General features: G+C 44.6%; 1 protein-coding gene across 1 annotated transcript in view; it reads left to right on the top strand.

Annotated features, from left to right (window-relative positions):
• Positions 1 to 17831, top strand: part of myo10 (myosin X) — a 204031-nt gene that overhangs the window by 183589 nt on the left and 2611 nt on the right. The window contains exons 30-40 of the mRNA XM_056292618.1: positions 3547 to 3602; positions 4627 to 4769; positions 6558 to 6749; positions 7657 to 7814; positions 8260 to 8383; positions 8532 to 8829; positions 12267 to 12474; positions 12664 to 12800; positions 15261 to 15381; positions 15950 to 16426; positions 17589 to 17780. Of these exons, the coding sequence (XP_056148593.1) occupies positions 3547 to 3602; positions 4627 to 4769; positions 6558 to 6749; positions 7657 to 7814; positions 8260 to 8383; positions 8532 to 8829; positions 12267 to 12474; positions 12664 to 12800; positions 15261 to 15381; positions 15950 to 16426; positions 17589 to 17780 (2106 nt within the window). The remainder of the gene's footprint in view (positions 1 to 3546; positions 3603 to 4626; positions 4770 to 6557; positions 6750 to 7656; positions 7815 to 8259; positions 8384 to 8531; positions 8830 to 12266; positions 12475 to 12663; positions 12801 to 15260; positions 15382 to 15949; positions 16427 to 17588; positions 17781 to 17831) is intronic.

A 17831-nucleotide genomic window follows, 5' to 3' on the forward strand; every position in this document is an offset into this window, starting at 1 on the left:
TATGTCTGAGCCCGGAGGGAGACGTTTCATCACTTCTTCTTTGTTTTGTTTTGAAGGCTCACTGCTCACTGTCATTAGCTTGGGATGGAGATAGTGGAGAAAAGAGTGTTTGTGTGTGTGTGCGTGCAATCCTTCAGGTATATGTATTGGCTTTATCGTCTTTTATTTTGTCTTTTTTATTTTTTTATTTATTGATTTTCTCTGTGTTGTATAACACATCAGAATCAGAAACACTGTCATTTCATGTGATGCACCTGCGCACATGAAATGTAATGAAACATGGTTTCCCTCAACCCACAGCAGTGACACACAAAGACAAACACACATATCTGAAAACTACAAGAACACATCTATCCAAACTAAAACATATCATCTAAGCTAAAAAAAATAATAAAATAAAATCACTGTCCAGGAGAACGAACGCCAGCCAAGATGACTGTCGGAACTGCCGGTCTGCATGGGCTAGCAGTTAGCTTAGCCTGCCCCGCTTCCGCTTCCTGTCAGACCGCCCTCGGTGTTTCCACTTCGGGCACAGCTCCGGTCAGGCCCGTGGCCCTTGAGCCCACAGGACGCAGCAGACCAAGTTCCCTCAGCCGATCCAACGCCAGCTCTCCCTGCCAGACACCTTCCACACACCTCCCCGCACTCCACACGACAACACTAAAACACAGTCAAGGCTAGGCGAGGCCGCCGCCAGATCGCCCTCGGTGTTATCGGAGTTGCTGGTCTGCATGGGCTAGCAGTTAGCTTAGCCTGCCCCGCTTCCGCGTCCTGTCAGACCGCCGGTGGTGTTACCTCTTCGGGCATAGCTCCAGGCAGCACCGTGGTCTCTGGGCCCACAGGATGCAGCAGACCAAGCTCTCCCAGCCGATCCAGCGCCAGCTCGCCAAGCCCTCAAATGAAGACAAACTTAGACGCAGACCTGGACAAAGACGCAGACGTGGACAGCAGTGGGTGAGGCCGCTGCAAACGTGAATACAACATATACGGTACATACATGCTGGGGGTCACATTATATGGCCAAACCTCTCACTAGCTGCCAATCTAGACACACCATGGGAGTGATGTGTCATCACTAAACTAGAAGAGTGCTCTCAGTAGAGAGCAGATCCCTGCTACACGTATCTCCTCTTCTCCGATGCTCGGACTTCGGACTTTGGTGAAAAACCAACGTAGGAGTTGCGATATGAAACAGGTTTTTCGCAGGTTTTGAATCACCACAATCACGAGAGCTTCTTGATCATACAGTCATAACTGCAGGAAGATTTTAGGCTGATAGGCCCAATAGTTTGCGAGATTAGCCACATACACACACACATGCATACACAAATGTAGTTGTGTTAAATGAGAATATGTACAGCGGTAGATGAGTGGGCCACAACAAATAAACAAAGGACAATAATAATATCAATGGTTATAAAGGTTGTAATAATAATAATTATAAAATTAGATAATTGGATAAAATAAGTCATCATCAGGGGTGGCACGGTAGCGCAGTGATTAGCACAGTCGCCTCACAGCAAGAAGGTCCTGGGTTCGAGTCCTGGGGTAGTCCCAACCTTGGGGGTCGTCCCGGGTCATCGTCTGTGTGGAGTTTGCATATTCTCCTCGTGTCTGCGTGGGTTTCCTCCGGGTGCTCCGGTTTCCTCCCACAGTCCGAAGACATGTAGGTCAGGAGAATCAGCCGCACTAAATTGTCCCTAGGTGTGAATGTGGGTCGTTCCTGTGATGGTCTGGCGGCCTGTCCAGGGTGTCTCTCCCCTTGCCGTCCAATGACTGCTGGGAGATAGGCTCCAGCATCCCACGACCCTGACTGGGATAAGCGGCTCAGATAATGGATGGATGGAAGCCGTCATCAGTGTGATGAAATCCTAACTGGGTCAAGACAGGTCCACCGGTCATAGAACCAGCACTGGGGGCGGGGGTCAAATGGGCACTGCATAGGTTCACCCGCGCACCGCCTACCCTACAACCCTCCACAGCACAACTGCACACATGCATACACAGTCAAGCAACACAGAATCACCTGCACTTCCTAGCGGCTCCTGGTGCTCCATGACCTCGTCGTCTGCAGCAGTGTGTCTGCAGAGGGCAGGGAAGCACAACGCAAGCCATTTTGTTTTGTTTTTGTTTATTCCCATCCTTCCCCAAGCCATAGTTGTTCCCACTGCTTTAGGAATTTCGAGGTTTGTAGTGTTCTCCTAGATGTTAATCTTTCTATCACCTAGTGTGCTGTAAGATGGGTTTTTAAATCTGATATATGAATGTGTCCATATTTTTCTCTTCATTAAGAATGCTTTGCCAGACAGGATTACAATGTTACTGATGTCTGATTTACTACTGCTCAAGTATCCTAAAATTAATAAGTTGCTTGTTTATTAATTTAATTAATAACAACAACAATAATAATAATCCATCCATCCATTATCGAAACCTGCTCTCAGAGTCGCAGGGATGCTGGAGCGTATCCCAGCAGTCATTGGGCGGCAGGCGGGGGAGACACCCTGGACAGGCCGCCAGGCCATAATAATAACAAATTATTAATAATTAAATAATTAATAATAATTGTACATTAATATTTACGAACAATATTGTTAATAATAATATTTTTATTACAGTTCAGTATATCCATTTTTGGACTTGATCCCAAAATAAAGCAACAGGACAATACCACATCACATGCAACATCACTTCCTGTTCATCACTGCAAAACCGACATGGGCAAGTTTGTTCCAGGCCCCAGATAGATAGATAGACAGACAGACAGACAGACAGACAGACAGACAGACAGACAGATAGATAGATAGATAGATAGATAGATAGATAGATAGATAGATAGATAGATAGATAGATAGACAGACAGACAGACAGACAGACAGACAGACAGACAGACAGACAGATAGATAGCATCTTTTAGTTGGGTAACTTGTCTGTATTTGTCCTATATGTATGTATGGATGCATACATCTAAGGTTGAATTATAGATCATATTAAATACGTCTTTCCGTGGAATTATTATATTAATTGAGTTTTGCCACTTATTCAAAGTATTAATTGGACTTTTAATGACTTTGTCTTTGACCATGTTATAGTTATATTTTGTTTTTCATTTTATTTCCATTCATCCATGGTAGCTCTCTACTTTATCATCTGTGTGTGTGTGTGTGTGTAAGATATAACTGGATTCCAGGAGTGTGAGGAAGGTCAAGCTCATTTTTCCAAACAAATATCAGTTTCTCAAGCCAGAAACATTCAGTCTTCATATAATCTCTTTCTCTCCACTCCCTCTCTCACACTCTTGCTCTCCCCCCTCTCGCTCTCCTCCCCCCTCGCTCTCTCTCGCTCCCTCTCTCACGCTCTTGCTCTCCCCCCTCTCGCTCTCCTCCCCCCTCGCTCCCTCACGCTCGCTCTTTTCCCCCTCGCTCTCTCTTGCTCTTTCCCCCTTTCTCTCGCTCTCTTCCCCTCTCTCCTGCTCTTTCCCCCCCTCTTTCTCGCTCTCTCTTCTGCTCTCTCGCTCCCCCTCTCTCTTTCTCTCTCTCTCTCCAGGGAACGTTGGATGTAGGAATGATCGATTCGGTTTGTGCGTCAGACAACCCAGAGAGGTGAGGTGCAGCATCACAATAACCTTTAATGATTAGCCAGCATGCAGCGTCTTGCTATCTGAGAGCCACACACTCCAGAGCTGTGTTTCAACTGACTGTCCACACCTCCTTCAGCCTGTTAGAGAACATTTATTCTGGAAATATATCAGTCTAAAGTACACATATACTGACACCATCAAAAAGCCAAAATCTCAACAAAACATGAGGAATTGAAAACATTTTGTAGATACGTTTGTGAAATCTATTTTTTTAAATCATCAAATTTCAGACAATGTAATTTAATTCCGCTTTCCCACGTCAACATCCACACATACACACTTAAAAAAAAAAGTCCCCCTTTTTCTCCCCAATTGTACTTTGCCAATTACCCCACTCTTCCGAGCTGCTCCACCCCCTCTGCCGATCCAGGGAGGGCTGCAGACTACCACATGCCTCCTCTGATACATGTGGAGTCACCAGCCACTTCTTTTCACCTGACAGTGAGGAGTTTCACCAGGGGGACATAGCATGTAGGAGGATCATGCTGTTCCCCCCAGTTCCCCCTCCCCCCCAAAAAGGCGCCCCGACTGACCAGAGGAGGCGCTAGTGCATTGACCAGGACACATACCCACATTCAGCTTCCCACCCACACACGGCCAATTGTGTCTGTAGGGACGCCCAACCAGGCCGGAGGTAACACAGGGATTCAAACTGGTGATCCCCATGTTGGTAGGCAACAGAATAGACCACCATGCCACCCGGACACCCTACATATACACTTCTAATCTATTTCAGACAGAAAGCAAGCAAACTGGCATCATCTATCATGTGTTATTTGATTCAGCCAAACCTCCGCCTGTAGTATCATACTCTCATTCATTCATTAACGAGCCATCATTTTGTTCAAGCATCCATTCAGCAGTCTATCTATGATCCATCCAACTGTTCAACCAGTTTTCTATTCATCCATTTACACATCAACACCTCAGTCCACCCCTCCACCTCTGAGTCTGGATCTTAACTTCTGACCCACCCCCTATTCCAGGCCAAACTCCTTTGTGATGATCACAGCCAACCGTGTACTCCACTGTAACGCTGACACGCCTGAGGAGATGCACCACTGGATCACCCTGTTGCAGCGCTCCAAGGGAGACACACGGGTCGAGGGCCAGGAGTTTATCATCCGAGGTTAGCTGACACAGACACACACGCACACGCGCACACACACTTCAACTCAGTCCACCTACTTTAGCTTTATAATCATTCATTCATTAATGTGACTGTGGTTGTACCATAATTAATCATGATCCGTCTCTGCGATGGACAGAGTTGTAAAAACGCAGTCATAGTGTACATTTGCCCATCATATTTGTTTTCGTGTTTAGCGATATCATATTTTGTGTTGCATTTGTGTATGTGTGGATTGTAATGCTTAGTGTTGACACTGCAATAGGCCTTACTGGGACTGTGCTTGAATGAAAATGAAAAAGTCCTAGAAATATCTGAAAAGAATGACAATTTATCTTAATGGAAGCTCATTTACATGCATCGGCAATATTGAATGCACTTTTTGAATGAATGGTGAAAATAAATTTTGCTGTGCAGTATTCGCTCCACTCCAGTGTATCTACACTGTTAATGAAGGAGCTTTCTCAAAAAAAACCAAAGATGATTCGTTTTGTTCAATATGTTGATTCTGTCAAAATGGTGGCATTTGGAATTATCCATCATTCCAGTGACTGTGTACCCCAGGGCACTCTGTGGGGGGTACTGCGGGAGTATGGGGTTCTGGGGCCGTTGCTACAAGCCATCTGGTCCTTGTATAACCAAAGGGAGAGCTGTGTCTGCATTCTTGGCACAAAGTCAAACACATTTTCGGTGGGTGTTGGACTCTGCCAAGGTTGTCCCTTGTCTCCGATTTTGTTTGTGATATTCATGGACAGGATCTCAAGACACAGACAAGGTGAGGAGAGAGTGTCTGTTTTGGGAATCTCAGAATTGCATCGCTGCTCTTCTCAGATGAAGTGGTTTTGTTGGCTTCATCAGAACGTGACCTCCAGCACACTGGGGCGGTTTGCAGCTGAGTGAAATGGTCGGGATGAGAGTCAGCACCTCCAGGTCTGAGGCCATGGTCCTCTACCGGAAAATGGTGGATTGCACCCTCCGGGTTGGGGATGAATTGTTGCCTCAAGTGAAGGAGTTCAAGTATCTTAGGGTCTTGTTCACGAGTGAGGGTAGGATGGAGTAGAAGATTGACTGGCAGATTGGTGCAGCATCAGCAGTAATAAGGACGTTGTACCAGACCGTTGTGGTGAAGAGGGAGCTGAGCTGGAAGGCAACGCTCTCAATTTAACAGTCAAGCGTCATTCCAACCCTCACCTCTGGTCATGAGCTTTGGGTAGTGACCGAAAGGGCAAGATCGCGGATACAAGCGGCTGAAATGAGCTTCCTCAGTAGGATGTTTGGGCTCAGCCTTAGAGATAGGGCGAGGAGCTCGGACACCTGGAGGAAGCTTGGAGTAGATCCGCTGCTCCTTTGCATCAAAAGGAGCCAGTTGAGTTGGTTCGGGCATCTGATTAGGATGCCTCCTGGGTGCCTTCCTTTAGAGGTTTTCTGGGCATAGCCAACTGGGAGGAGACCCCGGGGTAGACCCAGAACTTGCCTGGAGGGACTACATGTCCACTCTGGCCTGGGAACGCCTTGGGATCCCCCAGGAGGAGCTGGAGGGCGTTGCTGGAGAGAGGGATGTCTGGAGTGCCCTACTTAGCTTGCGGCCACCGCGACCCAACTCCAGAGAAGAGGCTGATGATGAATGAATGAATGAATGAACTTAAAATGTACAAGTTGGAAGAGAAATAAAAGAAAAATAGTATAGAATATAGAAATGATGAATTCAAAAGGTTAGTTGTAATGATATACAACTATCTCACTAGCTTTTGTACCTTTATAACTGCATCGTCTGAATGGTCCTCGCAGGCTGGCTCCACAAGGAGATGAAGAACAGCAGCCGAGTGTCCCTCAAGTTGAAGAAGCGCTGGTTCCTCCTCACTCACAATTCTCTGGACTACTACAAGAGCTCGGAGCGCAACGCCCTGAAGCTTGGCACGCTGGTTCTGAACAGCCTGTGTTCTGTGGTGCAACCAGACGAGAAGGTCTTCAAAGAGACAGGTAAGAACAGTGAAGAATGAGAAATACCCTGTGACAAGAATGTCATATTTACTTTTACATCTACTCTTGTAGCAGACGCTGGTACCCAAAGTGACTTACAAGAAAGTCAGAAATGAGTAAACTTTTAGTCAAGACCAACCAGACCAAGTCTGTAGGGGCCCGAGTCAAGTCCACAATTTAAGCTTAATGAGTCTGACTCAAATCTTAACATGGCAAGTTCAACTCAAGTTCAATGGGTTCAAAACTTGTGTATAGAGTCTACCAAGAGTAATGGTCTACCATCGTAGTAAAAGTCACAATTTCAGTACACTGACAGTTTTTCCCCCTCCGACAAGGAAGGAATGCTTCAAGTTTATCAAGTTACTGTGTGTAGTGTTTTTCTAAGCCGTCCAGCAGAACCAGAACTTTACTAGAACCCACTTCTGACGCCGTCTGCCTGTTCTCCAGCCTTCCTCTCGGGTCGGAGAGAGGTTCATTAATATCACTGAAAAATACTCTTCTTAACCTCTAGTTATCTGCAGATCATAGCAGAGATGTTTCAAGCCGTGGTCAAAATCTAAAGTAAACATCTGGGATAATTATCAGTGAGCATGCTGGGTATTAACACAGTCTATATCCTGTAACACAATCTGTAGTCCTTACACATGAATGAGATATTTAGCTATTCTGATAATGAGCTACCAAAATTACTTTTTCTACTATCCTTGTGTTTTTTTAACATCCCATCAAGACAAATTCCGAGTGTTTCCAAACTGACTTAGCTGATAAACTGTTTTAGCCTGTAAAGCCAAGAATTAGCTACAGACCAGGTTTTGAATGGACCGGCACGTTTCCCTCCAATTCACAATGAGTTTTTCTTCAGACTTTATTGTTTAAGGTAGCACTCACTATCCTCACCTCCTGGCAGGTTACTGGAACGTTATCGTGTACGGCCGCAAACATTCATACCGCCTTTACACCAAACTACTAAACGAGGCAACACGTTGGGCTGGCGCCATCCAGAATGTCATCGACAACAAAGCGCCCATCGACACACCCACCCAGCAACTCATCCAAGACATCAAGGTACTGTCCCACAAGTTCCCTTACACAGCCGGTCATGGTTCTACTAAATGCAATCACCAAGAATCACAATCACTAAGAACTGAAAGAAAAAGAGAGCAAGGCGCAATTAAAATGAAAGTTATAGAAATGCTACCTATTATTATTATTATTATTATTATATTAAAGGTTATTATTGATAATCATATTTAATGTTGTTAATCAATATTTGCATATCTCTTTTTAAAACAAATGTTAGGAAGCATTTTACAGCACAATTGCACAGTCAGTAGAGAAATAAAAACAGAAATCACAGTTAAATTAATCCCAAATAAAAAAAACAAAGGTCAGCAGTTACAGGAATCATTTCAAAACAAAGTGAAACATGGGACAACAGGGTGTCAACAGGGGGCGCTGTACTGTAATTCCAGATCTGTGTTTTATTGACAGTGTGTTCTCCTCCCTGCAGGAGAACTGTCTAAACTCTGAGGTGGTGGAGCAGATCTACAAGAGGAACCCCATCTTGCGCTATAGCCATCACCCCCTCCACTCCCCCCTCCTGCCATTGCCCTACGGGGACATCCACACCAGCTGTAAGAGACTAAATCCATTGTCTATCTATCAATCTATCTTATCTATCTGCCTATCTTTCTATCTACCTGTCTGTCTGTAAATATCTGGTATCTCTCTTCCTGCTTCTCACATTGCTGGCTCCTCCCCCTCCCCTTTTTGTCCAATCAGCTTTGAGGAGTAAAGGCTACACCACTCTGCAGGATGAGGCACTGAAGGTCTTTGGCTCGCTGCAGCACCTGGAGGGTGTGGCTGATGCCGTGCCAATCATCCAGGGCGTCCTGCAGACAGGCCAAGAGCTGAAGCCCCTCCGTGACGAACTGTACTGCCAGCTGGTCAAACAGACCACCAGAGTCCCTCAGCCGGGCACCGCCGGGAACCTCTGCAGCTGGAAGATCCTGGCCTGCATGTCCTGCACCTTCTTACCCTCCCGCAGCATCCTGAGATACCTCAAGTTCCACCTAAAGAGGTTTGTGGCATCATGTTCTCTTTTGCTCACAGCAGGTAGAGAAGACGTTCGTCAGGTTTCCATCAAGCTTCTGAATGCATAACAAGACAATAATTTGATGTCACAAAAAAAAGGTCATTTGAAAATTAAGCTTTGTTTCCATTAGATCCGTTTAAGCGAATAAAACCTTTGATGTAGTTTCACATGTCCTACATCATATGTCCATACTTCAATGCCCACGAGGAAGATGGACAGAGTCTATGGAGGATTGATTCATATCATATCAGACAAGTTTGTATTGGTCTTGCGATTTGGCTGATGGACACATTGAAGACAAAGACAAAATTCAGAGGGCAATGTTGTAATGCAGTTTTACTAATAACATTGTTATAGCACATCTGTTACCATCCAGATCACAATGTCATCTTCAAAAATCATAGTCCACTGAGACTACTGCCTGATCTCATCCATCAATCTTTCCATCAGCATTGCAAATAAGAAAGGACTCAGAGCCGATCCTTGATGTAATCCCACCTCCACCTTGAACCCATCTTGTTATTCCAACTGCACACCTCACCACTGTCACACTTCCCTCATTCATATCCTGCACCACTCCTACATACTTCTCTGCAACTCCCGACCTCCTTATACAATACCACACCTCCTCTCTCGGCACCCTGTCATATGCTTTCTCTAAATCTACAAAGACACAATGTAACTCCTTTCCATCAGCATTGCAAATAAGAAAGGACTCAGAGCCGATCCTTGATGTTATCCCACCTCCACCTTGAACCCATCTTGTTATTCCAACTGCACACCTCACCACTGTCACACTTCCCTCATTCATATCCTGCACCACTCCTACATACTTCTCTGCAACTCCCAACCTCCTTATACAATACCACACCTCCTCTCTCGGCACCCTGTCATATGCTTTCTCTAAATCTACAAAGACACAATGTACCTCCTTTTAGCCTTCTCTATACTTCTCCATCAACATTCTCAAAGCAAACATCACATCTGTGGTGCTCTTTCATGGCATGAAACCATACTGCTGCTGCTGATCGTCACCTCTCCTCTTAACCTAGCTTCTATTACTCTTTCCCATATCTTCATGCTGTGGCTGATCAACTTTATACCTCTGTAGTTGTTACAGTTCTGCACATCACCCTTGTTCTTGAAAATTGGTACCAGTATGCTTCTTCTCCACTCCTCAGACATCTTCTCACTTTCCAAGATTGTGTTAAACAATCTAGGTAAAGACTCCACTGCCATCTCTCCTAAACATCTCCATGCCTCCACAGGTTTGTCATCTGGACAAACTGCCTTTCCATTCTTCATCCTCTTCATAGCTGCCCTCACTTCCTCCTTGCTAATCCGCTGAACTTCCTGATTTACTATCCCCACATCATCCAACCTTCTCTCTCTCTCATTTTCTTCATTCATCAGCCCCTCAAAGTACTCCTTCCACCTTCTCAGCACACTCTCCTCACTTGTCAGCACATTTCCATCTCTATCCTTGATCGCCCTAACTGCTGCACATCCTTCCCAGCTCGCTTCCTCTGTCTAGCCAATCGGTACAAGTCCTTTTCTCCTTCCTTAGTGTCTAACCTCTCATACAACTCACCATACGCCTTTTCCTTTGCCTTTGCCACCTCTCTCTTTGCTTTATGCTGCATCTCCTTGTACTCCTGACTACTTTCTTCATCTCTCTGACTATCCCACTTCTTCTTTGCCGGACTTTCTCTGTATACTTTCCTGTACTTCCTCATTCTTCCACCATGTCTCCTTGTCTTCCTTCCTCTGTCCAGATAACACACCAAGTACCTTCCTAGCTGTCTCCCTCACTATTTCTGCAGTGGTTGCCCAGCCATCCGGCGACTCTTCACTACCACCCAGTGCCTATCTTAACTCCTTCCTGACTTAACTCCTCCCTGAACTCCACACAACAGTCTTCTTTCATCAACTTCCACCATTTGATCCTTGGCTCGGCCTTCACTCTCTTCCTCTTCTTGATCTCCAAGTCATCCTATAGACCACTTTTTGATGCTGCTTAGCTATGTTCTCCCATCACCACCTTGCATTCTCTAATCCCTTTCAGATGGCCTCTTCTACATTTAGATATATTCCACCTGTGTGCATCTTTCACCACTCTTATACATCACCCTGTGTTCCTCCCTCTTCTTGATATATGTATTCACCACAGCCATTTCCATCCTTTTCGCAAAATTCACCACCGTCCTTCCACATTTCTCTCCTTGACACCATACCTATTCATCATCTCTGTTCCCTTCACCAACATGTCCATTGAAGTCTGCGCCAATCACCACTCTGTCCTCCTTGGCTACACTCTCCACCACTTCATCCAACTCACTCCAGAATTTAAAAAAAAAATTTTTTGCTTCCATCTCACATCTAACTTGCAGGGCATATGGACTGACAACGTTCATCAATACACCTTTGATTTCCAGCTTCATACTCATCACTGTCCAACACTCGTCACCTCCCAACACACTCTTGACATACTCATCCTTCAGAATTATCCCTACCCAATTTCTCCCCCCATTCGCACCATGGTAGAAGAGTTTGATTGAACCCACCTCCAATGCTCCTGGCCTTACTCCCCTTCCACCTGGTCTCTTGCACATACAGTATACCTACCCTTCTTCTCTCCATCATATCAGCCAGCTCTCTCCCTTTACCAGACATAGTGCCAACATTCAAAGTTCTGACTCTCACCTCCACACTCCTACCCTTCCTCCTCTCTCGCTGCCTCTAGACATGACTTCCCCATCTCCTTCGCCCACTTATTTACTTTTGAAAAGTTTGCAAATGGAAGCATGGTGGAAACATGACTACCATGTTGAAAAATTGGTCCAGCTATTTATTGTTACACAAATTTCCAACCCCCACAGAATTTGACTCTCCTTGGAATGAATGGGTTATGGTTAGAGTTAGGGGGTTAGGGTTAGGGGTTAGGATTTAGGGTTAGAGTTAGGGTTCGGGTTGGAGGGGCTAGCGGTTAGTTAGGGTGAGATAGGGTTGGGGGTTAGAGTTAGGGTTCAGGGATTAGTCTAAACTAACCTAGCCTCTCACCAAGGAGAGTCAGATTCTGCGGGGGAGTCAGACAATTCTGTAACAAAACCATACTCACACATAGGTAGGAGTACACAAGGCAGGGCAGTGTATGGTTTTGAAGGAGAACATGCTGCTAAATGCTTTACCTTCATACAGAACACTTCTTTAAAGGAAGGGGATTGATACACGTCTTTTCAAACATTTTTTATTTACCCTGAAAACGGAGTAAACAGTTCGGTATTGTGATATTTGAAGATATTATAAAGCCGATTTACTGTTGCCATATATGATTCAGTGTATGTGATTGCAACCTCGTCTTCTGCTGATGTTTATCCACACACACAAAACCCAGCAATAACCATGTTGCTCCATCCCTGCAGGACCAGAGAGCTGCACCCGGGCACGGAGATGGAGCGCTACGCAGCCTTCGCCCTGGACTCCCTCAGGAAGACGCGTGCACGGGAATACGTGCCGTCGCAGGAGGAAATCCGAGCCATTGTGGCACGGCAGGACATGACCACCACAGTTCACTGCCATGGAGGGGGCTCCTGTAAGATCACCATCAACTCCCACACCACAGCTGGAGAGGTGGGCAGCAGCCATGTTTTAATCTTCATCCAGTTTATCAACAGCAGGCCTCCGCTCATCCCCTCATGAAACTAAGATGGCTTTTAAGAACTGTGTGTAATATTTAATATACTTCGCGTAGTTGGCAACACTAGAAAACAACTGACTTTCCTGAGTGTGTGTGTGTGTGTGTGTGTGTGTACGTACCAGGTGGTAGAGAAGCTGATTCGTGGTCTGGTCATGGAGGACAGGAGAAACATGTTTGCTCTGTTTGAACACAACGACTCGACAGACAAAGCCATCGAGAGTCGCACCGTGGTCGCTGACGTGCTGGCTAAGTTTGAAAAGTGTGTTCATCTCTTTATGTTTATGTGTTTGAAATTATTTTCAAGAAGAAAAAAGAAATTAAGTCTCCACATCTGCCATGAGATGATTATTTATATTTGACACATGTTGACTTATAGTCAGTGTGTGCCATGATTATGGACCAGTTCCTTCCCCCCCTCTACCCTCTCTGTCTTGCTCTTGTCTGTCTTCTACACACACACAAACACACACACACACACACACACACATATACACATGTCAGAGGTGGGATGGTGAGACTGTGAGGCCATCGGCAGCGTGTGCACCCAGAGGTGTGAGGGAGCTGATACGCTGAAGCGTGCGGAGGGCTACCGCAACCGAGGAACTGCTGCAGCTGGGATGCGGGTCTCCTACACCGCGGGCGACTACGTTAACCAGTCAACTAAAGGGTCCGACCTGTTAGCCAAGGGCTAGCGAATCTAGTCTTCTGTGGTTGTTACACTACCCCCCTCCTTCAGGAAGCGTGTCCCCACGGTTCAGCATACCAGCTCCCTCACGCCTCTGGGCGCATGCGCTTCCGATGACCTCACGGTCTCACCATCCCACTTCTGACACCAATGGAGCGAATTCGGGTGGCAGCCAGGAACAACCGTAGCCAGGACGCGAACCAAAGGAGGGAGGTATTGTAATGACGATGGATAACTAGACACGCTAGCCCTTGGCTGACGGGTTGGACCATTTAGTCGACTGGTTAACGTAGTCGCCTGTGGTGCAGGGAGACCCGGGTTCACGTCCCGGCTGCAGCCGTTCCCAGCTGCCCCCCCCCCCAAATTTGCTACATATACACTACCGTTCAAAAGTTTGGGATCACCCAAACAATTTTGTGTTTTCCATGAAAAGTCACACTTATTCACCACCATATGTTGTGAAATGAATAGAAAATAGAGTCAAGACATTGACAAGGTTAGAAATAATGATTTGTATTTGAAATAAGATTTTTTTTTACATCAAACTTTGCTTTCGTCAAAGAATCCTCCATTTGCAGCAATTACAGCATTGCAGACCTTTGGCATTCTAGCTGTTAATTTGTTGAGGTAATCTGGAGAAATTGCACCCCACGCTTCCAGAAGCAGCCCCCACAAGTTGGATTGGTTGGATGGGCACTTCTTTGAGCAGATTGAGTTTCTGGAGCATCACATTTGTGGGGTCAATTAAACGCTCAAAATGGCCAGAAAAAGAGAACTTTCATCTGAAACTCAACAGTCTATTCTTGTTCTTAGAAATGAAGGCTATTCCATGCGAGAAATTGCTAAGAAATTGAAGATTTCCTACACCGGTGTGTACTACTCCCTTCAGAGGACAGCACAAACAGGCTCTAACCAGAGTAGAAAAAGAAGTGGGAGGCCGCGTTGCACAACTGAGCAAGAAGATAAGTACATTAGAGTCTCTAGTTTGAGAAACAGACGCCTCACAGGTCCCCAACTGGCATCTTCATTAAATAGTACCTGTTAGAGCCTGTTTGTGCTGTCCTCTGAAGGGAGTAGTACACACCGGTGTAGGAAATCTTCAATTTCTTAGCAATTTCTCGCATGGAATAGCCTTCATTTCTAAGAACAAGAATAGACTGTCGAGTTTCAGATGAAAGTTCTCTTTTTCTGGCCATTTTGAGCGTTTAATTGACCCCACAAATGTGATGCTCCAGAAACTCAATCTGCTCAAAGAAGTGCCCATCCAACCAATCCAACTTGTGGGAGCTGCTTCTGGAAGCGTGGGGTGCAATTTCTCCAGATTACCTCAACAAATTAACAGCTAGAATGCCAAAGGTCTGCAATGCTGTAATTGCTGCAAATGGAGGATTCTTTGACGAAAGCAAAGTTTGATGTAAAAAAATCTTATTTCAAATACAAATCATTATTTCTAACCTTGTCAATGTCTTGACTCTATTTTCTATTCATTTCACAACATATGGTGGTGAATAAGTGTGACTTTTCATGGAAAACACGAAATTGTTTGGGTGATCCCAAACTTTTGAACGGTAGTGTACATACATACCATATATATATACACACATACATACATACACACACATATACATATATATACACGTATATATATACACACACACACACACACATATATATAATCTGTCTGTCTCTGTACCGTAGACTCTCCTATATAATAAAGGAAAAACTGGCCAAAAGTTTTTTTAATTTTCGAAAAATTGCAAAATAACTATTAATAAAAATCTGAAATATGTACATTAGTAACACCGTATTCTTGAAACACAGCAGATTGTTCTACTTAAGTACCACAGATTGATTAACTTAGGTCATTCTATAAACGTATTAAAAAGACATAATGGTGTGTGTGTGTGTGGATTGTCAGCATGCAGCTGTGTAATGCAGCTAATTCCTAAACTGTGGTTGAGTCTGTATGTGTACTAGAGAGAACTAAACATGGTGACTGTATGTAAACTGTTGCTTTTTTTGGTTTTTGTCCAGGCTTTCAGCAAGTCAAGATGAGCACAACACAGGTTGGAAGTTCTACTTTAAACTGTACTGCTTCTTAGATACAGACAACGTACCCAAAGACAGTGTTGAGTTCGCCTTCATATTTGAACAGGTGAGACAGAGAGAAAAACGATCCAACCAGTCAGATTACTGGATGCTTGGGCGACAGATGATCTGCCCATACCTTATCAAGAACATCGACTGTTCTTTAGTCTTTGTCTGCTTTTGTGAAAGAGTTATCCAAATATAATTATTACTGAGTGTTATACAAGTATGGACTGCTCATATCTTTCATTAAATCATTGAATGTATGCTTAAAGACCCTGCCTATAAGTGCAGGGTGGATTGTCCCAAATTCTTATTTTGTTTCAATGTCATTTAAATCTATGGAGTGATTTTTTTTTCTTTACTAAAAATTAATTTGAAGGTTTGATGGTGGACAGTATCCAAGAGCTAAACAGTATTTTAATTGAGTCTTGATGAATAAAATGTGACAGCCCACAATTTAAATAACGGGGGAAAAAAATTCCACCTGATTTAGAAAATGTAAATGTTCAACAGAGACAAGTAACAATCTTTTCTCTCTTTCATCCCTTTCTGCTTTTCCATTTGTCTTCTACCATGCCATATTTATTCTGTTGAACCTTCTTCTTAACTTTCTTTTCTCCCTCTATCCCCAGGCCCATGAGGCAGTTATCCGAGGTCAGTATCCTGCCCCAGAGGAGACCTTACAGTTCCTGGCTGCCCTGAGACTCCAGTACCTGCTGGGAGACCACAGCTCCCAGGCCGCCCTGCCCGAAATGTCAGCAGTGTTCCCCATGGTACGATTGCGGGCCCGTGTCCAGAATTCAGCCAAGACATTTGCCCCGGGCACAGGCTCTGTAGCGGAGCGTTCTGGAACGTCGGAGAGGAAGCGCTCGAGCTTCCTGGAGGGGACCCTGAGGCGGAGCTTCAGGAGCGGCTCCCTGAGCCGTCAGAAGCTGGAGGAGGAGAATACCCTGGAGGTTTGGATGAGGGAGGAAGCAGCGGCAGTGCGCGCCAGCGTGCTTGACAAGTGGAGGAAGCTCCAGGGAATGAACCAGGAGCAGGCCATGGTCAAATACATGGCCCTGGTCAAGGAATGGCCTGGATACGGCTCTACGCTGTTCAACGTTGAGGTGAGATCATAGTTATGGAAGAGGTTTGATATGTGATCTCCATACTTTACATATTACCTACTGATTTCTATCTTTTTTGTTGTCACAAGAAATGAATTCAGTTTGAATCTATTTATTCCATATTTCTTCAGACCCCATCTATTGATTTTAAAATTTTTCTCTTGTGAGAATAGTTGTTGGGTGTCAGCGTTTCCTGTTAAACCTTCTGGAGATGTGGTACAAGATCCATCACAAGAGGAACCAACTTGATAAACCGGTTGCCTTAAGCGAGACATTTTCATCATTTGCCAAATTCTATTATTGTTGATAGATAATTCCAAGTGCCGTCTGTCAGTTTGACAGAATCAACATGTGGAACCTGCTTTTTCAGCATTTTGATAAATCTGTACTTTTTATTGCTGACAATACAGATCATTTCTTTCATGTACGCACCATTTTGAGGTTGACACAACTGCAATGTCGTTGTGCTTGGCACAGTGACAGTAAAGTTCTTCTTGATCCTCTTGATTCTTGATCTTAGTCAGAAATCTCTGACATTTCTGTAAATTACAGTTTGCATAAACTGTAGCAGAGTCGATATTGCACAGTGAAATGTATACTTACTATTCAAAAAGGGTACCAATTGACTATCTTTGCAAAAGTATCAATAAAACGTAGCCTACATGGTAGACAGTTATTTTGCTCTCTGTGTAGTTGGCCATGGCCATTAAACAACTTATTCATTATTGCTGATGTGTGCATATATTAATAAATTGCCGTTTTTTTATTCTTTCTATAACTTTTGACATTTTTGTCAACGCAACGTCTTAGTGAGGCTTGTTGTAGCATTATTAGCATTAAACTTCACACATACAGAAATGCAACACAAAATATAATATCAACACACATGAAAACAATTATGATGGGTAAAATAGACAGAATTTTAACAACCTCATCCGTCACAGTGGGAGGTCATGATATCATCCTGTTGATTAGTAAATGATCTAATGTCTGCATGGTCCAGATTTATGTTTGGGGTCAGGTTGAGGTTACGGTTTGAGTTTGGGTTAACCTGAGACTTGCAGATGAACCATTCTCTCCTGATTTAAGTGTGTTTGGTCACTCCCTCCATGACTTGACAACTAAATGCTCATGTCCACCCTCTCCTTGTGTTTTGCTGCAGTGTCGTGATGGAACCTTCCCTGCCGAGTTGTGGTTGGGTGTCAGCAGAGAAGCCATATCAGTCTACAAACGGGGAGAGCCCTGGCCTCTCCAGGTTTTCCCATACGAGCTGATTCTCTCATTCGGTGCTCCACTGCCCAACGCCTACAAGATAGCTGTGGAAGGCCGCGAACTGCTCTTCGAAACCAGTCTGGTATGTAATACCCCACAATCGGAAAAATAATCTTGGGTTCTGTAACTTTGA

Source organism: Lampris incognitus, chromosome 14, assembly GCF_029633865.1.
Source record: "Lampris incognitus isolate fLamInc1 chromosome 14, fLamInc1.hap2, whole genome shotgun sequence".
Lineage (NCBI taxonomy): Eukaryota > Metazoa > Chordata > Actinopteri > Lampriformes > Lampridae > Lampris > Lampris incognitus.